Source organism: Bacillus rossius (genome assembly GCF_032445375.1).
Source record: "Bacillus rossius redtenbacheri isolate Brsri chromosome 4 unlocalized genomic scaffold, Brsri_v3 Brsri_v3_scf4_2, whole genome shotgun sequence".
Lineage (NCBI taxonomy): Eukaryota > Metazoa > Arthropoda > Insecta > Phasmatodea > Bacillidae > Bacillus > Bacillus rossius.
The window spans coordinates 41651826-41674969 of NW_026962011.1; the positions used below are offsets into that span (position 1 = coordinate 41651826).

The following is a 23144-nucleotide window of genomic DNA, read 5'->3' on the forward strand; positions in this document are numbered from 1 at the left end:
TCATCTTGCTACATTCAACCTTCATACATTATGGTGGCAACATTCTTTTGAGCAGCCAACATTTACTACTACTATTACTATTAGCCAAAGACTAGCCTATAATTTGTTTGATAACATTTCTATTTTTGGCTCGACAACTTGGGTAAATAGAGGGGTTGATTTTTTTGAGCTCTTAAATTTTTTTTGGTATTTCATATTTTTAATTGTATTTACCCAGTGTTTGTCGGGGACGCAACCCCCCCTTCCATGTTGGACGGAAGGTGGGTTACAACCTACGCGACTCTGCTTGGCATAGGCTTTGGCCTTTTTTGATTTTTTCGTTTTTCAGCATAATGGCAGTTACCTGGATTTACAAGTTACAAAAGGAGCAATTGTTGATTAATTTGCAAGCTGCGGGAGTAGAAGCTAGTGCGGATAATGACATTGACGTATAGCGTAGGAAATTTACTCACATTAAAGGAGGAAAAAATCAGGATTTAGCTCAAAATCCAGTAGTGTCAGAAAAAAGTAAAGTTACGTGTTTACCTACTACGATGCAGGACAATTTACTTTTCAAAGAATTAGACAAGCTACCTTCATTACAATCAGATGACCCTAAGCAATTTGTTAAATTTTGTTTGGGTGTACAATCCATTAAAAATAACCAATTTTTTGCGAATTAACAGGAATTTCTTTTGTGCATTTCTAGTAGATGTAGCGGGATTTCCAGAGACGTTGTTACCTTTGGAATTAAAGAATTTGCTAGTTAAGCCATTGTAAAAAATAATTTGTGGGAGCATCTCTGTCCCAAAAGAGTTAAAGAAAATTTGATACACGGGTTGATTTTCTGTTTTCAACGAGAGAATGAAAGTACTGTGGAGTTTGTTCAGGATATAACAAATCATGTGAGTGTTTTTGATGTTAAGTTAGATGATGAAAATTTTTTTTCGTTGATTTTGGAGAATATGAACCCTGCAGTTAGACATGAATGCGCGTTCGTAGGCAGGCCAAATAATTTGGCAGAGCTGAACCAATGGGCTATTAAGGTGGATAATATATTTTATGCTAAGCAGGAATTTGATAAAATTAAGGTTGTTGTACATCCCAAGCCCAAATTTTATAAAAACAGCACAGAAATGAAAGTTGATAATTATTGTTTTAAATGTGGAATTTCGCCCGAAATTGTAAAAATAAGGTCAATGGGGTGGTGACGAACAAAGCCGTGTGTGTGGGTATTGCAATAAAAGGGGACACCTGAGTAAAAGGTGTAGGTTCAAAAAGGACATTAGAAAGTATTGGTTTAATAACAAGCACACTTTGGCGGTGATGAGAGCTTCCCAAGGTCTTTGTGTTAAAGCTCTGTTGTATGGACAGGAAATAGAAGGGTTAATAGATACTGGGGCTAGTTGTAGTTTTGTACAGCAAAAATTTTTGGCCGATTTAGTTCGTGCAAATAAACATTTAAAATATAAAATAGAATGCAGTGACGAACTGTTAGTACAGTTGGCTAATGGTAAAGAGCATAAAGTTAAAATGAGAGTAACTCTGCATTTTAAATTGGAGCATTTGTCTTGGACACGTAAATTTTGGGTAATTCCTTACTTAGGACACAATGTGATTTTGGGTATGGATTTTTTGATGGAAAGCCAAGCCATTGTTGATTGTAGGAGGAAAGTACTTAAATTTGGGTTTAATGAGAAAATTAGGATAGCATTATGGGGAAACAGGCGAAGAGGAAAGGTGGTTTGTGGAGGTATGGAAGGTTTGAAAGGAAGGTTAAATGGGGAGCAGGTGCTACAAATACAACGACTAAGTGAGGAATATAATGATGTGATCACCACCAAGATTGGTAAGTGCACCTTAATGCCGTATAAAATTGTCATGATGGTGAAACCCCCATTAAATGTGCCCCGTACCAATGTGCGCCTCCTAAAATTCAAGCCTTTCGTGAAATTATAGGTGATTTGCTCAATAATGACATTATTACTCCTTCAAAATCTAATTTTGCTTCACCTGCTTTTTTGGTTGACAAAAAGAAAAAGGGTAAATACAAGCTAGTTTTGGATTATCGCGTGCTAAATGATAGGGTAAAAATTGGACCCGTTCCCCATGTCAAAGTTAGAGATCATATTGCAATATTCGGTAAAGTAAAATTCTTTACAGTGCTTGATTTAAATTCTGCGTTTCATCAATGTGTTCTGGACAAGGATAGCCAGAAATTTACAGGTTTTGTTACCCCATGGGGGCATTTTGAATGGCAAATAGTTCCGTTTGGGGCCCAATGTTTATCCCGTATATTGGGTAATATTTTACAGGAGTTCCAATATGAGTTCGTTATCATTTTCTTAGATGATATTTGAATTTTTTCACACTCCTTTGACGAACATCTTGAGCACATTAGGAAAGTACTTCAAAAATTAAGGGAAGCTGGTTTTACTGTCAACCCAGAAAAAATTTGTTGGGGCCAGAATGAAAAAATATTTTTGGGGTATATCGTGAAAGAAGGTGAATTAATCATGGATAGTGATAAAATAGCCGCCATAGTCAATTTCCCAACTCCTCGCAATGTATAAGGGAGTGATGCGATTTTTATGGGTGCTGGGTTTGAAAGAAAATTTACAGATCAGACAACTTTGTATTTCCGTTAATTAAATAAGTAAGTGGTAATGTCCGAATAAATATTAGATTTCTACTTTTATACGGAAAAGATACTTACACAAAGCGCTCGGAATCTAATAGCGGGACCAAAAACATCATGTGACATTTGCGCAAGAGGTTTTTTTTCTCTCTCCAAAATTTGATTACCCCTAAAATATCAGTGCGACGAATATGCGATAAAACAGGGTACTTGTGTTGAGATAGTTTACAAAAAGTACTGAATTGCTGTTTTATCAGTTTTCTGATTTGATAAAGAAATGTATCAGTAATTGTATGGCCCTTCACTAATTAGAAGGTTAGGATTCACGCCATCAATGACGATATGAAGGGCTGCACGGAAGGCGGGACTCACCCGGCTCCGAGGCGTAGCTGGTGAGCAGAGGCACCTTGCTGGTCGGCGACCACAGCTTGACCGTGCCGTCGGGCGAGCACGACAGCAGCTGCAGCCGCTGGGAGTGTATGCTGAGGCCCCACACGGCGTCCGTGTGGCCGTCCATGCTGCCCGTCAGCACGCCCGGGTCTGCAAGCACAGGCACCGTCGCGGGAGGGTGTTCGGGGGCCTAGCCAGTCCAGCCGCCTGCAGCGCCTCATGCATACTGGGCGAGATGCCAACGAGGAAGACTCTCGGGAGGCCGCTCCTGTCTTGCCCTCGGGGACAGTCGGGAGTGCGAAACAACACTTCACACACTAGTGGCAGCTATTTTAAAATACTCAGCGAAACCTTTGAATATATATATACTGTATAGAAGTCGCCAGCCCAGGTTAAAATTTCTAATACGGTTTTGAGGTAGTTGGTTAATTCACCGCCGCAATCACCACCATCTCTAGGGCATCAACTTGTGGTGGTCCCTAGCAGACAAATGTCGAACTCTTCAAACACCCCTTCCCCCTCACGTTGAACGACCTTGAGCTGCAGTGAATGATAGATGGGGGGTGCGGGGAATGACAGCTGGCGACAGTGCTGCGCTCTAACGTGTAAATAACAACTAAGACGATACAGGGCGTTACGGCAGCGCACTGCAGCGGTGAAGTTCCCAAGCTGCTCATCATATGCTTCTGAAAAACGTAGAGTAAATCCTATCCACTCGCGACTTCTATACAGTATATATATTCAAAGGCGAAACGCAGTGTTCCGTTGGCGGGGAAGGCTCGCTTACCGAAGGAGTCGTAGGGGTCGATGTTGGCGCAGGGCAGGTTCCAGCAGTATATGTGGCCGTCCAGGCCCCCCGAGTAGCACTGCTCGCCGGTCGCGCTCATGGCCAGGCACAGCACGGCGCTGGTGTGCCGTCGAAACGTGTACAGCGGCTCCACATCAAGGGAGGCCGACCTGCGCATGCCACGGCACCTCTGAGCCACACACTTCCGCCACCATTGTGCGCAACCACGTACCTACCTTCTAGAGGAGAACAAACTTCCAAGTTACAATTTCACTTGCGTGCATAAGCAAGAAGAATAAACTCTATTAAAACACAGTAGCTACCAAACTTGAAATTTCACAGCTTTACCAGGGGTTTCTCCCTGACTTCCAGTGACAATTTTGACCGACTCCAACATTAAGTTGGTTATATATATATAACTTAGAATTTGAGATTTCTTGTCCAGGGACGAGTGAAGAGTATAATTTCGGTAGGGTAGGCATACATAAAACCTATTAAATTATTTAATATATTAAAAAAAAAAAATTGATTCTCCTCGGTCCTGGAGAACGCATCTGTCTCACTCTAACAAAGGATGTGATAACTATTTGTCTAATCATTTCAGTATCTCTGCCTCATTCTTCCTCTCAGAAAAACCACTGTCCCATGTTCTAGAAACATCAACAACCCACTATGCAACACACATTAAAAAAACGATCCTTTATATAAAATAACATATTGAAAATCACTTTTGTACATAGTAACCTAGCCAAACTTGTGAGAAAATTGGTAAAAACAGTTAAAAAGCCATTTTAAGTAAAAATAATTAAATATTAGAATTACCTACAAGAAAATTCCAAATGATAAAATTTAAAAAAAAAAAAACTATGTCACCATGACCTTCAACTATATTATCAGCATGACATAAGAATACTTTGCAAAATTTGGGAGGCCAGGTGTCTGCAATGCCACAACAGCTACAGAATTCATGATTTTAGGGAGGTCAAAAAGAAAAAGAGAAAAATATGAAGTGTAAAAAAAGATGATGAAAAGGAACAGGAGAAAAAAATGGAGGGGAAAAAAAGGATATAAAATTTGGACGAGACAAAAAAGAGAAGAGGATTATAATGGAAAAGGAAAAATGAGGAAGATGATGGGGAATAAAAAGGAGCCAATGAAAATGAAACAAAAGGAATAGAGAAATAGGAAAAGGAGGAAAGGTTTTAGAAAAATGTATAGTTATTCAAACAGAATAAAATAATTTTTCATGTATACCAAGAGGCTTCTCCATCATCACATGCAACAGAAACAATACTATTTATATACTGATTACTTAGAAGGCAAACAGAAATGAAATCTCACTTTTTGGCAGGTACGGTTTTCTGCAAGTTCCACAGCTTGAGCGTGTGGTCTTCGCTGGCCGTGATCAACACAGGCTCGACAGGGTGGAACGCGAGGGCACGCACCCCATCAAAGTGACTTCGGAGGGTGTACTTCGCATTCCACGTCTTCCGATACGACTCTTTCGTAGTGGCTATCTGCTAAAAAAACACACACACGCCCATAATTAGCCAAAGAAGTTACTGTATGCATATTTACACAAGCATTAAAGTTATTTACCATTATATGAATAAACAATATTTTAAAGAATAATATGTATCAATCACAAACTCAAAGCAGGATTGCCATTTTTTCGCAAAAAAGAATTTTGGATTAATTTGAAACTCACAAAAATGTAAGGTCGCTATTCTCCATAAAATTTAAGAGAGTTTGTTTTTAATTTTTTAATTGTGTTCATGCATTTAAAATAAGTTTTTTTTTTACTTCATCTCGCTTGAGTACAAGTGATTGGTAGCGACTTCCAGCCAGAGGATGCTACGCGAGCAGCAGATGCTTACATCATACACAGCCTCCGCCTCGTTGTTCACGGTGAGCTGGGCCAGCTCGCCCAGACCCAGGCTCGAGTCCAGACCCTCCTCGTCCCCCAGGCCCCCGATCTGCCGTCGGTGGCCCGCCCCCGACTGGAACGCCAGCCCGGTGCTTCCTGCACGCACCGTCAACACACTTCCAACACCGGGCAGCAGGCAAACACCTTTCACGGGGGAAAAAAAAAAACACCTCCACCACCTCAGATTTGGCAACTTTAATCTACGTACCCATTTCGAAATAACTAGAAACTTTAACAGGTACAGAGCACGCATTCATAAATATGCATGCCTAACACTACAACAAGGAAAAAATTATCAGCTTCAGGTTGACCGAGCAGTTGTGCGAGGGTCTACGACGGTGTTATTCGACAAACAACAATTACAAAACTCATATTGGCTCGTCTCGGCCCAAAAATTTGCAGACTCGTCCATCTCTATCTAGGAATGTAACATTCGACAAAGCTGATTTTTGGCTTGTCGTCCGTGTGTTTTATGCATTATTCTCTGTTGTCCATTAATGGGGGATTTTCTGCGACAACCAACGTAAATAAGCAACGGGGTCGGTCCGTGTGAAATTAAATTGACATGTTGCTGGCTGACGTGTTGCAGGTGATGCGAGAGGGAGCGGGACGGGTATTTCATGCCTACCCCAGTCGGTGGGGTCGCCCTGGGCGTGGATGTCTGCCCCAGACTCCTCAGTTTCCGTCAAGAGAGTCAGCTCGTTCAGCACTTCCTCCGCCTCAGCGTCCACGTCGTCCGCAAGGCCCTCGTTCAGCAGTAGGCCCTGGAAGCACACCTCACCCTCGTCACTACTTACCACTCACTTTGCCGTTTCAACGGGTGAAAGGCACGGGGGAAACAATTCGTTCCATATTCTCATCGTGGGGTCCGGTTTTAATGCACCAGTACAAGAAGAATACACGCTGCCAGTTACCTAGAATTGCTTCAGTGTAATTTGAGCACCCTGAAAACCTTAATTCTGCACTTATATATTAATAAGTGAACCTGTGAAATATATGTCAATTGATTACACTAAATGAATTTTTTTTTCCGAATGTTAAAAAAAAAAAAAAAATTTGTCAGTGACAACAAAAAAAGCTAAGGGAAAAAAAAAAGAATGAAAGGATTAAAAATATCAAGTGTGAAGGTGTAAAATAAGAAAAATTATTTTTAAAAAAAAGGAAGGGGGAAGGGGGGAATTGGTGTAAAGATGGATGGGATCCCGGTTTTTCGATGTGTCTTCCCTGAAACATCAGGTGGGAAATTAATTATTTTCTATTTCCAGATTTTATTTTGGTCGTACATCCATAAGCCAAACTTGTTTAAAAAAAAAATCTATTTTCAAAGAACACACTGCACCCTACTCTGATTCAATACATACTCACGATCCAAAAAAAAAAAGTTTAACAGTTAAAACTTTAACTATTTAGGGTGGCGTATAAAATATTCACAAGCACCATCGTAAACAAGTACATTATTAAGCATTTGAACAATACAACAAATAATAGAAGTTATTTCATAACTGACGAAATAGTAGTGGAACGTATGTTGTTCACAATTGAAAATAAGGATTTTAGACATGTTATGTCACGACACGCCAACATTTTTGACAGTGAAATTATACATATAAAAAAATCCATTACGGTGGTGAATTATTTGACTTAAGTGTGTATGTGTCATTCCAGGTTATTATTTTATTTTTATGTTTCACACGGTTAAACTTGATGAGTGATGACTTTTTGAATAACTGAACTTTCACAAAATAAAAAATATATCGCACAGAATCAGAAAATATGTACAAAAAATGCTTCGATCATGGACTACATCAACAAAAACAATAATGTGAAAACAAAAGTTGAAACTGTCTACCATCATGTAGCCTACTTGCTACATGTATCTATGACACTATAAACATTGCTACTTGCACCTTGAGAGCAACATAAACGTAAATGCAATTATAAGTGCCAAAATTGAGTGGAAATTTGCTGAAAGTATATTTGTAATGTTGCTGAATGGGTATGTGGCCATCGTAAATAAGTAAATAATTTGAGATATAAGTGTAAATATAAGCTAATTTGATCACAGTTTCATCAATTAGGCTTCTTGTTATTTTTATGTTTGGCATAAAATTTAATTATGTTAGCCCTATTATGTGGTATTTTGGTTCCCTTGAAAATAACCAGCATTATTTACACTTGTATAATTACTAGATTTTGGGCCTACACAATAAAAAGGACAACTTTTTCCTTTTGAAATAGTATCGAAATTTTTGACATTTATAACCTAAAGTAATTCCCAATCCCACCTGGTTTCCCGCTGGAATTTCTCCCCCTTCCATCAAAATTTTCGCAAACCAAAATTTTCTATCCCATCCAGCTCTACACTGGTGCAGTTTAGGGAAAGGGTTGAGTTGATGATGAAAATCCGATACCATTGTGTAAAAGCAGTGACGATTAGCTTATATTGTACGTTTTAATGGACAAAAATAAAAATAAATATAGAGATGATGAAAGAGGTGAAAACAAAAGTAGAAATTAAAAGTGATAAAGTGGGTGAAAGAGGAGGAGAGAAATTAAGTAAATGGAATGAGGAGGAAAGGGGGGATAAGGTGAGTTACGCTAAATGTTATAAGAAATGGATTGAGCTTAATGTCTTAGAGATGACAAAGGCCCCTCACATCATTCCCACCAACAAAAGGGAATTTGAAAGCAAACAGCGGGTAAAGTGATTCTATCACCCCCCCCCCCCGCCCCTTTCTTGAAATATTCTGCACATGCTCTTGACGAGATGCTAATAGAACACTCGCGGAATAAATGGGTGGGGGAAACGGGAGTATCAAGGGAAAACCCACTGCTCACGACAACGTCCGCCACATTTCCTACTTGCGATCGGGGGGAAAAAGTGCTGGCTGAGAGTCAGAGGTAGGTATAAAAATTGTAAGCTGATTGGAGGAACTATTAGATACATCAAGTAAGTTATTCTGGTCAGTTTAACATACTCTGAAGTGTGAAGGCAGTTTAAATTACAAACCTTTCCTTTGCGCTTGCCGCTCTTCACGTCGTCCTGGTCGTCCAATTCCTGCACATCGTCCAAGTCATCGTTCATGTAGTCGTCTTCGTCCATGTCAACGTCTGCCTGCGCGAGGAACTCGAAGTTGGCCATCACTGCAGCCTCCGTCTCCAGGATCATGGCTTCCGCGAGCGACGACGGCTGGGGCTGCACAAGGCACAGAGTCCGCCCTTTCAGAACAAGTGGTTACACTATAACTAGAGACCGGAAAAATTCGTGAATTCATTTCGCGATAGGCTAAAATACAAATAGTTATACCTCAGTGCTGCCTCTGCTATTGGCTCACAACTCACCTGGATAACTCTGAGCCAATGTGAGAGACTCTACCAAAGCTGTATCGAATCACAGGCTGCTACGTTAGGACGTCTCACAAGATAGCAGCCAATGAGTGGGTGAAATTTGACCGTGTGTACGTAGAACTATGGAGTTCATCCTACAGGTCACTGAACCCGCGAATTTTTCCAGTCCCTAACTATAACACACTCGGTCATACTTATTACAGACCCAGATGATTCAAACTGCAGAGCAACATTATTACTCAGTGCCAACTGCACATTAAAATATTTTCCACGTGTTTTTTATTTTCTGACTTGTTACTTTCGGACTGCCTCGCCGGGCTGGTCTGAAACGTAGTTAACACAAACCAAGACCTGCGGACACGTTTCGAACCAATCCCACCTCCCGAAGCAATGTCTCAATGAACATACCTTCTTTGCAGGTGTCCGCCTGCCTTGAGTTTCACTGGCCCGCTTGTTTGATGACTCGTTGCCGTTCAGAGCCGCCACCACGGAGGCATTGTTCAGATTCTCTTCACCCTCTGCGTTGTTGTTGAGACCCAGCAAAGAGCGCACACTGTTCTTGCGCACATCGATTATCGTATCCGTGTAGCCAATCTCTTGCAGGTACCTGATGCACCAAACACCAGCAACATTCATTAACTACCTATAACTGCCTACATTATGACACTTCACCTTTATTTCAAGACCTTTAAACAAACATTTCTAGTTTTTTACGATTTATTTTTATTGAAGGACAGTGAGGACCCCTATAGCTACAGCATCCTCCATTTTCAGAGTGTTTATGTTTAACGGTGTAACATCAAACACATTGAAGGCACAGTTGCAAAGAACATTGAATTAAAATTTACATTTGTTTTCCTAATTTTATGTGTTCAGTGCATTACATGATGGTGAAAACACAGCCAAAAAAAAAATTACAAAAGGATAACACAAATGTAGAATATTTCTAACAAACTGAATTTGGTACAGTACATACAAATATAAATGATATCTATACAACTAAATCAACTCCTGGACTAACACAGTTCTTGCTATTGTACGAAAAACAATATTGTACACACAGACTACCAATTTTAGTAAATACTTCTATTTACAAACTGATGGGGTAGAGTCTAAAAATGTAGGTGCATACTCGTAATCTTATGCTAAAAGATGATCTACTGGTAGAACAGAATTCAGCAGCACACATTGTTTTGAAACTTCTTTGTATGTAAGAATGGGGGGAAAAACACGATTATTCTGAACTTAGTCGGTCCCTACTTGTACAGTATCTAACAGCAATTCTTACTGCAATCTACATTCAGTTTAATCACATGCTTCACACAACATAGTATACAGTGAATAGCTCATCAGTTCCAATTATCTGTTTGATATGTTTCAGTCAACCAATTAAAAACTCAGTACAACACTGAGGATGAAAGATTTTCATATGAATATAAAAACTCTTACAAAGATATTATTAAGTACTATAAAATAAAAAGAGTATTCGAGGGATTATACATGGTGGTTGTTCCATATCACATACCCAAGTATATCACTTGATCCTGTGTGCATTGATCCTGTGTTACATGATGCTTGCTGTTTTAATTTAGTACTTTGCAAGATCCTGCCCAAACAAACTTGAATATCACAATACAAACTTATTATGTCAGGTGTTGTGGAAAATTTTTCTTTCAAATTCAACTTACGATCATAATTTATTATATTATAAGTAGTGTATATTATAATAGTAATATTATAAGACGTGTACTAAATTAAAACAGCAAGCATCACGTACCAAAAGTTCAATGCATACATGATCATGCCATAAAGATAAAGGGATAAACTTAGATATGTGATACAAACCTTTACCCGCTAAACATGCATTACAACTATCTGAACCTTCTTGTTCTATAACTCTAACAAAGCATTTTATTTCCATCAGTAATATGTCGGATTAAGAAATTTCCTGTCCAAAAACATTTTAACTGGACTATGTGTAAGGCAGGCTATGTTTAAAACAAATGTTTTGAATTTGTTGTTTGAATTATTCTCAGAAGTTGATAAAAAAATGTTAAGTTTAGCTGGAATGCACTGTATGTACATCATAATGCTGGTTACCACAATCAAAGTACACCGGCAACATGATGTACTGGCATCAGCTGCCAACAACTCTCCCTCCTTTGACAAGGGGACATGTATAGTGCATTCCCTACACACCCTTCGCTACCACCCCTACTTCCACTCCCCTCCCAACCAAGAGGTATATAAGGCAATGGGCTAACGGTATTTAGTGATGGGTAAAATTATGATTGAATAATCAATTAATAAAATAAATTGATTCACGAGAGAGAATTTGCAAGGCGCACTCAAAATCTTTTTTTCTTTTAACATCTAACAAGCATATCTCATACAAACAACACTGGATATTTATTATTTGTTGTCTCAAAATTTTAAGAAGCCAATTCAATCTCTTCATATTTGTAATGCAAAATTAACACCTACAAGAAAACTGATATGATAAAAAAGAGAGGAAAAAAAATAAAATTTCACTTCTCCCTTAAATTAATTTTATCATAACATCAACTACATATGCCAGCATTAAGATCATATTTCAGTAATTTTTTAACTATTCTTTTTCATCATGATGTGCCCTATTTTACTTGGCTATTATGTACAATATATCTGTGTGTAGTTCCAACATGCTTAAAGCTGAAGTGTATGCCTATCAAAGAAAAAAAAAGTGAATAAAAATAACTTTGAGACTTGTCTCCCACATTTACTCTTTCTGATAAATTTAGTTTTAGGAACATCCAATGAGGTTGGGAACAGCAGGTTAAGTACCGTGCGTGATTGACAAAAATTACGCGAATTTGTGTTGGTACTTTTAAGTGCTGCTCCTAGCTGGGTGTTCACATTGTGGACAAGGCCCATAAGTCAGGCTTTGGCTACAATACCAATGTTATTTTATCTAGTAGCGTCAAAAACATCAAGTATGACTTTGATTCCCTTATAAAATGATAATATAACTATAAAAAAATTTATATTATCCCTTAATATTCATCACTACTGTAGTCGCCAGAACTCGTGAGGGCTACCAGCGCGGGGGTGAGGAAACCCTTTTGCGAGGGGAGGTCGGGGTAGAAGAGAAAGTTGGCCCCGCCTACAAGCTGCGCTGCAGTAGTGACAGGACTGTGAACAATGGAAAGTAACGCGCGGCCGAAGAGATTTAAGAAAGTTATTCATAGCAAGGAAAGAGAAATAATAAGGAGTGTTGTTGAACCTTGTGATGAAGAATCACGAAATAAATGTTTTCTTGTTCCTTTGAACAAAGCTACTCAGAGAGTTGTTAAGTACACGGGAGTGAGCAGGGCGTCTATGAAAGAATTAGAAGAGACATTAGAGAGAGACCAGATGAACCACAAACGACTCCTGGAAAACAAAGGTAAGTACGCAATGTTAAGTACAATACCTCTGAGATATGTTACTGTTTGTAATTTGCTGTATTTTGCGTGGCTCTGAACAAATGGAAAGGGAAGACTGTGATTGTTTACATCAGTTTTTGCAAGAACACATTAAATATTACAAAAATAAGACATAAAATTGCATTTTAATACAATAATAAAAAACACAGCTATACAGATTAGCCCCTTTATCGTAAATTCTTTACAATTTTGTAATTGCATGTCCAAAAACAATTTGAAAAAGTCATGTCTGACGGTTGTAAAACAATTCAATATAAAATTTATAGTTTGAATTCTGGTTTAAATAAATGATAAAACACATTTCAATGTCGAAATGCCTAATAATTTCATTCGCGTTTGATCTACGTAGATCTGCTCAAAAATTATATTAATATGTATTATTTTATTAGATTCTTTATTTCCCTTCTTTGTATTAATCGTGTTTTTTTTAATACTGATAAAACTGTAAAATATGCTGCACCACCTACAATGCATTTGCTCGTTGAATTAAATTGAAGAAAATACGAGCATTGGCCATTCGCCATTTACACACTGGTCCAATAATGATGGACCAACCATACCGTCAATTTTATAAGCCAAGGAAAAGTAGGTTAAGGTTGATGTGGCTGTTGCTGCATTAACCGGACAAATTTGTTGTTGTTGATGTCATGTTTTGTTTCCAAAATACTACCGATAATCCATAGTAAAGACGTTCCGCTTTGTTGAAAGAATAAAAGGAACACATAAATAACAGTAAGACCATGTGGTGAAGCATGTTTCGTCCCGCTACCAACTGCTGTATAAAAAAGTAGACGCACTGTAAAATAAAATGTGTGCATATACAAAATTAGTAGTATTTAATTTTGAGACCTTTGCCTACAGATAGTACCTTTAATTATCTCAAACAGTATATTAAGTATTTAAATTTTACCAATTGTATCCCTTGATAATTGACACTTTAGTAATGCAAATAACTTTAGATACATTTCGCCAACTGTAGAGTTTTTGCTACATTTTTTATGTTAATGTTTATTATGCTTTAAACACATTCCGAAATGAAATTTTAAAGTAAATGCATTGAAAAATTGTTTTAGTTTGGATTTATTGACACCCACGAAATAAAATTTTAATGTTATGCATCACAGTAGGAGAACGACAGTAAACTATCAACTAACTTATATGTTGTTGATTCTATACGTCTCTTCTAATTAGCTTTATTTTATGGGGGATTTAATACAAAACGTATAATAATTCTCAATATTTCAGGTCGCTTTTGCATCAGCTATACCCATTCGATTCATGATTAGACATAGTTGTGTGTGAATTAAATAATGTATATTTTAATAACCATGCAAGTGTGTTTGTTATGCAGGTAGCGGGAAGACACATAACCAATATAAAGAGGCCGGAATAATTCGCGGGTTCACTGACCTGAAGGCTAGCCTCCAAGAATAGCTGTGTACTCATGTAGACTACAGCTGCTCAGTAGCTGGTCGCTGACAAAGTGATAGCAAACATTTGAGACCTTCTTTTAGTTTCGTCTTTATCGTTGCCTCAATACTCTGCACGAGGAGTCAAATAGGATAAGAGCCTATCACGAAGGTGGCACTAATTTGTAATTAGTGGAATTCTAGCTTGTTTGGGAAAGAAAACACTAATTTTTCAGGTCTCTACTAATGTACAAAATAATAAATTAAAATAATTAATAAATTTGTCATCAGTGTTTTGCAAAGCCTTTTTTTGTTCTTGCATGAACTTACAAAACTATGTATTAAGTTGTCATTTTCAGTATACTACAGCAAGTATTTACATTGTATTTCTTTTTTTCTCAGGCCAAAAAATGCAAAGAAAATTGAAGTTGATAGCTTTGACAGACACGTAATAAGGGACACCATACAAGAGTTTTACGTATTCAAGAAAATTGTACCAACAGTAGGTAAACTTATGCCAGTTCTGAGAGAAAAAATTGGCTAGAAGTGGAGTCAGTCATCTCTTCGTAGACTCCTCAAAGATATGGGGTTTGTGTGGAAACGGTCGCAAAAAAGTGCGGGTTTCTCATTGAAAGGGCAGATATAGTTGTTTGGCGTTCGAAGTATTTGACGACAATGAAAAAACTAAGAAGAGAAGGGAGACACACATTTTATATTGACGAAACGTGGATCGACACCAATTTAACTTTTAAGAAGTGTTGGCAGAAGAAAGGAGATGTTGAAGGTTTAGTGGAAAGTGGACATGCAGGAAACAGGCTCATTGTTGTGCACATTGGGTCACAAGAAGGCTTTCTTCCGAATGCACTGTTTGATTTACAAGGCCAATTCGTCAACAGGAGACTATCACGGTCAGATGAATACTCAAAATTTTGATAAGTGGGTTTCGCAGCAAGTGTTACCAAATCTTCCACCAAACTCAGTGATAGTTATGGACAACGCACCATACCACTCAAAACAATTACAAAAAACCACGGTCTAAATATGACTGTTAAAAAAGAAATATTTGCATGGTTACAAAGAAAAGGTGTCACGTGCAAGGATACAATGAGGAAAGCTACTCTGAACTACTCGAGCAGCACCGGCCAAGAGAAAAAATATTTTCTGTTGACAAACTGTTCCAGCAGTATGGGCATACAGTAGTAAGATTACCACCATACATGTGTGACTTCAATGCCATTGAACTTGCTTGGGCGAAGATCAAACACTATATTCAAACAAACAACACGACTGGAGATTTGTCACTTCAGTCTTTGCAGCGCCAAACAAAAGAAGCTGTTGAAGCTGTATCAAAGGAATACTGGGTAGGATACTGCAAGCACGTAGAAAAAATGGAAGAAGAGTATTGGAAGAACGACTGCATCATGGAAATAGCTGTAGATGAATTCCTGATCAATTTGGAACACGAGAGTGACGACACAGGTAGTGCAAGTGAAGGCGGTAGCTGCAGTGAGGAAGAATTATGCTGTGATAGCGACAACTCTTGTTTAGCTCAACCATTGTAAATAGTCACAACATACTTTTAGTTTTTCATGACACAGTGCCATCTAACATGTTTTTGTGAAATTTTCATGTCCCTAGTTATTATTTATGCTACGCTTGCCACTTTAAGCATACAATTTAACAAATAAGTCAAATATGTGGAGTTAAAGGATAATCTTGTAGACATTTTAAGTTTTTTTAATTCATTTAATTGTAACTAATTTCCGGTGTTAATTCTTGAATTTTTGTAAGTTCATTATTGAATAGTGTTTATTTTGTTGTATATTGTTCAATTTCTGCTAGCCACCACAAATACTTAAAATCTTAGAAATTAATTATTTTTTAATCTCATCTTAAACTAGAACTATGGGCTAGGGACAAACTTTATTTATCTTTGTTGTGAAAATAAATTTCTCGTGATTAGAGGTGGAGTTATGAAACCCTTAACACCCCCCCCCCCCACAACCACACCAAAGCCCATGCCGAGAGGGTACTATTGAGCCTTGCTCTACCAATCATAACTTTTCAAGCATTTATTTGAGAACAGTAATTTTTATTAATTTTTTATTAGAATTAATTGGTATTTATACCTTTTGGATAACCACAAATGAATGGTTGAAATAGTAGTGGCCTAAGTGGACCTTTCAGATCATATAATGCTAACTAATGTTGTCTAGAAAACTTCAATTAAGTTCATACCCTTAGGTGGCAGCAGTATGTTTATGTTTTATTCATATTTCATACCTAAATAAATGAATTAGTTACACTGTCTTTATCTATGATTTATCTATTTACATTGAAGGGATTTCCAGATCAGTTTATGATTTTAATTTTTTGTTTGTGTCTGTAGTATATATTGGTTTGTCATGTTTCTTTTACGAGTATACTTTACACGATATCCTACGAGTGTTCATACACCTATAAATTATTCATAAAGAGCCTTCTCCTACGGAATCCTATGTCTTCCAGTGTTATTCACACGTTACAATACCCTTTTTAAGTGAATTCCTGTTAGCTGATGTTACAGCATCTCAGAACATGCAATAACACAAAAACGGTACTTACAATAACTTTTTAAAGCTATATCATTTCTTTATTTGTAATCATAGTAAAATGAAACATGTATAAATGATCATGACATGTCGAATTTTAAACGATGTTAAAGCAAGAGACTATAAATAAGTGTGCTCTCAATAATTTAAATGGATAAATATATATGTGTATGTGTATGTGTATATATATATATATAATTTTGTCTTCAAAATTATGATACGGATTTAAATAGAACCGTTCTTTTTGAAATGTAATAAAGAAAACATTGTCAATGTATTAGAAACTCTTACCCTACTTACCAGACATAACCATTGAAGAAAAGAAGTAATTTTTTTGCTTTTGTCTCATAAATACATATTATAACGTGTGTGTAAAACAAGATATTTAGTTTACATTAATTTCTATACAAAACTAACGACATGTCAACGTTTTTGTACATAGTATATTATTTTATATTACCAAACCTGTACGAGATGAGCCTTGGCGAAAAAACATATATATAAGTTTCCAGTTTGTGATGGATGTTATAGTCTAGTTTTAAGATGATTTACGACAGCTGTATGTACATATCTTACTAATATTATAAATGTGAAAGTTTGGATGGATGGATTTTTCTTACTCAATCACGCCAGAACGGCTGAACGGATCTGGATGAAATTTGGCCTACAGCGAGCACATAACCTGGATTAACATATAGACCACATATTAATATGAAATTCCATCCCTAAGGGATTGAAAAAGTGATAATTTCATTTCATAACAGAAAAATCATAGGTCATAGACATACAAATAGTGAGTGTCATTTCTCTATGTCTGCCACACGATCATACACATAGTAAGGTCTGGCAAATTCATATTTTTCTCCTTGGTGAGAACAGCCCACTTAGTGGGGGAAGCCTACAACTCACGTAGTTTCGGTTCCCTGCAAGAATTTCCGAAGATTTCCGAAGTTTTGCATTTTGGTATTAACGCCACTTCAGCCGCTAAATCAGAAGTTTCCAATTAAAACAAGCATGTTGTGACTGACCTAACCTAACCCTTCGATTTTTTTAAATTTAAATTTTTATCCGAAGTTGCACGAACGTGGTAGGGAACCGAAACTACGTGAGTTGTAGGCTTCCCCACTTAGTGGAGCTCGCAGCGGCTAGCAAAATAAAGGCGCTAATAACAGTTTTGTTCTTAACTTCAATATATAGAGTTGCCTTGAATTTTAAATGCATCATCGTTTGATGCGTTTGTCATGTCTTTAATTTTCGTTTGTTTGTGCCGTATGAGATCCTATACCATTCATCCGATTGCGATGAAATTTTTGTGAGTTGTTATGCGCATGCCCGTGAAGGTTTCTGAGACGGTATAACTATTTTGCAATATTTGGAGCATGAATTGTTTCAAAAAATGTGTTTTTTTCATATTATATAGCGGCACTTCGTCTGTTTTTGTTGTATAAGTGCTCACGCATGACACAATTTATTTAAATATAAAGGAGAGACTGAAATGGAGTGATATATATAGAGTGAGATAGAGAGATGGAGTGATATATAGAGTGAGCTAGAGAGAGAGAGAGATAAATTAAGATAGAGCGAGGTATAGAGAATGAAATGGGTTAGATAGATATATATAGAGCTATATAGAGATTTATATATAGAAGAGATAGAGATAGTGGGAGGTATATTTGTATATGTAAAGAGATAAATAGAGATAGAGATACATATATATATAGATGTAGATAGAGATAAATATATATTTAGAGAGATGAATAGATAATTTGTATATGTATAACTACTTCAAACATATTTCAAAACAAAACTGAATGAGGCATTGCAATGCATGCCAAGCATTAGCTAGATAATGGAATGTTTTCAATAGTAATCTCTTATTTTTCAACTTTTTTTTATAGTGCTTTATATAGTCTACATTACATACAGATATAAACAAGATATATACAAGTAAATAACTATACACTGGCAGAAAAACGTCTGTCGGGATCTGAAAGTTATATAAATTATTTTGCACACTTGACATTCAAATTAAGAAGACAATTACTAACTACATCTGATTTCGAAAAAGGTCCCCTTCCCCCTGTGTTCAGCCCGGGCAACGCCGGGTACTGCAGCTAGTCTGTTATATATTCTACATTTACTCAGCTTAACGGAGTGGAGAGGTTTTGATCTAAGCTAAAAAGCGTGGCTTGAGAGCTTAAGAAGATGATATGAGGTATGACACAGTGGATTTTATCCGGATCGCCAAACTGGAAAACAAATGGTCAGACCATTACATTACCGCTTGAACTTATTAAACTTAATATATCACTACAGTTTCTCATGCAGAGCTTCATTGTGTTTGTGTATTTATTCGAAAAATTAAATATTGGAATGACAAATAAGTTATAACTTGACTTTGTGTCGACAGAAGGATTATTTGCAACAGAACACATTTTTTTTATCGGGTTTTACAAACCAAGAACACACAAAGTGCACTTTGAATCGATGGTCTAATGCTTTCAGGACGCATAGTAAGCTGGAGGGAGGGGAGAAGCGGCAAGCCTGGCCTGGGGGGTAGAGCGCGGAGTGGGGGGAAACGAGGACTAGGAAGGCCAGCCCTCGCGTCGTTTGGTAACAACAGTAGTACAAAATATGTAATATATAAGCCTCTCACTAAGTTCAATAATAATAAAAAATTAATGTAATAAAACAGATTATGTTGACTCGCTGTTTGTTTAGTGTAATCAAGTTATGTCCTTGTAATTCTTTCTGTTTTTGTGTTGTGTTTTGTCTTTGTTTTTTTTAAATATGTATGACTTTTTAGGGTTTATACATTTATATCACTCCTTTTTATTTGTTATGTGGTCCCTGCATTTGTGCGGTGCCTGCTTGTCTCGTTGCGACAACTTGCGGGTGGTGCCTACAGCACGGATTGTTCTTCTTGTAGGTGGTACCCACCTTATCGTAGTAGTGCTGACATGCTTGTGGTGGCTAGCCACGTGAAGTGACTGCATCTCTTGTGTGTTTTATGTTCATGCCCACCATTATAGTTCAACTGTCAGTGGAAATGTTACCAATATAAATAAAAATAAATCAAAAACCATGTACACAGGTCATATGTAGTGAGTGGTAACTGACATGATGGAATGGCAAGACTGAATCGGTGAAATGAACACATTAGTTTATGGCCGAGAACCAGCACTACGAAACTCCCACAATGAAACTTGGCAGTCACTATGGTTATCTGCAGAAAAATATGTTGTTAAAAATTGCAAGTTGGTACAATGTACTATGTAAATTAAAAGATGCAGTCTGAACTGTGCATGGACCAAAAATAATCTGAACTGCAGTAGCTGTTTTCTCTGTGAGGTATATGTTGGTTTTGTTCTGTTGCGATTCTTATAAAAAAATTATTACGCTATATTTATTGGGTTCTCGAGGAGATTTAACTAGTTTGAGCTAGTTCTACTGGTACAAACAAGACCTATTCTGCTGTGCATGAGGCTGATCATCATACTCTAGGTCTAAATGCTTGTGGTGACACAATGTCTGAGAGAATCAAAAACCACCCTAGCTCGCGGGACTTTTACCATGCCAGAAATTGTACAAGCAGTTGAAGCTTTTACTGTGGAGAGACGTGTATATCATTGTCATCTCTCTTTATCAATATTGTAAGAGAGGGGCAAAGCAATGATAAACCTAAATGAGGGTGTCACCAAAAATCTGTAATAAAAATTTCCCTGACTTATGACCAAAATTACAAACTTCCCTAACTATTTTTTTTAAAATAAATTATGTATTTTGCTATATTCTGAAAGAAATACAGGTAATCCAGCCTTCACTATCTCTATAGCTGTATTACTTCAAACAGAACCTCGCATACACCATTTTAGAATGTGTATAACAATTCTCATCTCCATCATTCGGTGAGGGGGGGCAGACTAGAGCATGAAATTTTCTTCACTGGATAGTTTATATCAAAGAGTTTTCCAAGATTTCAAATACATTCCATGACTTTCTTTGATTTTTCTTAACTTTCCAGAATATGGACATCTGGTAAAGAACTGTTGAATAAGTACATTCAAAAAATTAAGAGATTTTTTGTTTTAAATCACATGGATTGACAGATTGAGTGATCTCCGCAGGGGCTGGTTTAGAATAACTGAGACTTAACTCTTTAATTGCATCATTCGACTTATCTTGAAAGCTCTAAATATCGCTTACTTGCGGCGTGTGACTTTTTCAAATGGTTTTTTTCCTACGCTGAGATGCATGTCTGTGGTTGAACATGTTTCTATTTAGTGCCGCCATTTGTAAAATTGATACCTCAAAGTGACATGACTTTTTTTCTAAATAGAAACATGTTATTTACATATTGTGTGTTATTTTTCTACGTTGTTATTTTTGCCAGCAACTGCTGACTACAACACTAAGGGTAAAAATTGCATTTCCTTTTCCCACAGCAAAAGGGTAAACGTCTCGTCAACATCGAGGTCAGTGGAGGCAAAGAGGGTATAAGTGATGTGGTTGGAGCAATAACGGGACGGAACGCACCGGCGGGTGAACTGAAGTACGTACTTCGGAAAAACCCACCAGCTTATGACAACGGCAGTATTGTTTCTCACTTGTGAGTAAAAACTCCAGGGCTGACCCGACCCAGGATCAAACACAGATTGCTTGGTGGGAGGCGAGAATCTGACCAATCAACCACCGTGGAAGTAGTAGTGATTGAAGTAGGAATTAGCATCACATGCTCTGTCTCTGTTCAATAACATAGTACTGCGAAGGAGAATGGAGGCCAATAACATACATACATGCCTGCAAGATGTGTGGGCTGAGATGACAGCAATGTTTTGCATCAGTTTCACTGACTATATTACAACCTGTGATGTGTAAAATAAGATATCTGAAGTCAAGATAAATAGATAACAAATAACTCTATCCTGAGCACATCAGCATTATTGTGTTTCACCAGTCATACATACCAAACTTTAAATTTTTAACAATTTTGAAAAATGGCTGTAATGGCTGTAATGTTAAAATTCTGGAGATGTTCCAAAGCTAAAATTTTTTGAAGATTTTTCTCAGAAGGTATGTAAAGACTCCTAAGAAATAATTAATTTAAAAAAAAGTTTACATTTTGTTTGGGAATGGGTCAACATATGTTTAATGACCAAATCAGGATTCAAACTCGCAATCACTGTAATTTGTACCTAATGTCTTACCGCTGCCCAACTCGATCCATTAGGACACAAAACTAGGTACATGTTAGCTGTTAATTTTCACCAAAAATAACCTTTTATAATTCAACACTATTAATTAAGATCATTAAAGGTTGCCACGATTATTCTGTAGCATGGACATGCTTCACCTTTGACAGAAAATATTTTGTTATATACACTTACTCACTGCACTCAGACTAAGATTTTTATACCATAGTTTAAGGGCCTTCAGAATAATATATATAATATATTATATATGTATAATATATATTATATATAATATATTATATAGATATATTATATATATAAACCCAACACAAAAAAATCTTTAAAAATTTAACATTAGGTACACCAACCTTCGAAATGAAATATTGCATATGCTCCCGATTATTCTAAACAACTGCGTAATGCAATGTAATGTATATCTTGGAATAGCTACTATAAAATGAATTTGACTGTTTAAAAACACCAAAAAAAAAGGCAGTAAAATATGAACTGTGAAACAAATGAAAAGAAAACCACCAATGATTTAATTTTATACAATGTTCCTGAGTTTTGCATAATATGTTTCACTTAGTTTTAGAGAATAGTAAAAAAAAAATCTGTAAGACATATACTATACCATCAATGTAACAGTCCAACAGATGCAATAAATCAAATCAAAATCAAAATATTGTCATTAATTCCAATTAGCTGTTAACAGTAAAGGCATGAGATGTATTGCTATTTTTTATGTGATATGCTGTCTACACAGATAGAAATAGTACTTCTTAGAAAATTCAAATATAATCAATAGCAATATCAGTTAGTAGCAGATTAGCACAAATATTAATGAGTACAAGGGGACTTGGTGATAGCCCCAAAAAAAATTAGTTTTACTTCACAAACTGCACTGTCTTTAATTACATCAACTTAATTAAGTCTAAAAAAACAAAACAATTGCATGGCAGAGATGATTATTTTCATTGAATGAGAGCAGCACTCAGGTTCCACAGATCTCTCAATTAAATACTACTACAGTGTTTTAGAAATCAAAATTATCAGTAAGATTTCTTTAAAAAGTTACCACACTTTTAAATTTAAAGAGGCAGTTACACAAAAAAAAAAAACTTACAAATATATCTGAACATGGTTTAAGAACACGCAAACCAACATATCTAACCAGATGGTCAGTATATTTATCAAACTAATGTTTACTTTCCTTCGTCACAACCCCCCACATCAGATTCAGTCTACCTCGAAGCAAGTGAGCTGTCTGCTGTGATGTACAGCGAGGCAACCTCCATAAACAGAGCTCCAATTAGAAGGCCAATTAAAGGGTTCCGCTAAATTGCCGCGCACGTGGAAATGGTTCCGGCAGCACTCTGACAGAACACTCAACACCAATTATTTCTGCCATGAACTTCT

At 36.8% G+C, this 23144-nt stretch overlaps 1 protein-coding gene across 1 annotated transcript in view; it reads right to left on the minus strand.

Annotated features, from left to right (window-relative positions):
• The window catches only part of LOC134542063 (striatin-3), a 44220-nt gene that overhangs the window by 17033 nt on the left and 4043 nt on the right, over positions 1 to 23144 (minus strand). Inside the window, exons 4-10 of the mRNA XM_063385942.1 lie at positions 9478 to 9676; positions 8732 to 8917; positions 6350 to 6485; positions 5672 to 5817; positions 5136 to 5314; positions 3795 to 3964; positions 2990 to 3157 (exon numbers count right to left, since the gene is read on the minus strand). Coding sequence (XP_063242012.1) covers positions 2990 to 3157; positions 3795 to 3964; positions 5136 to 5314; positions 5672 to 5817; positions 6350 to 6485; positions 8732 to 8917; positions 9478 to 9676 — 1184 coding nt within the window. The remainder of the gene's footprint in view (positions 1 to 2989; positions 3158 to 3794; positions 3965 to 5135; positions 5315 to 5671; positions 5818 to 6349; positions 6486 to 8731; positions 8918 to 9477; positions 9677 to 23144) is intronic.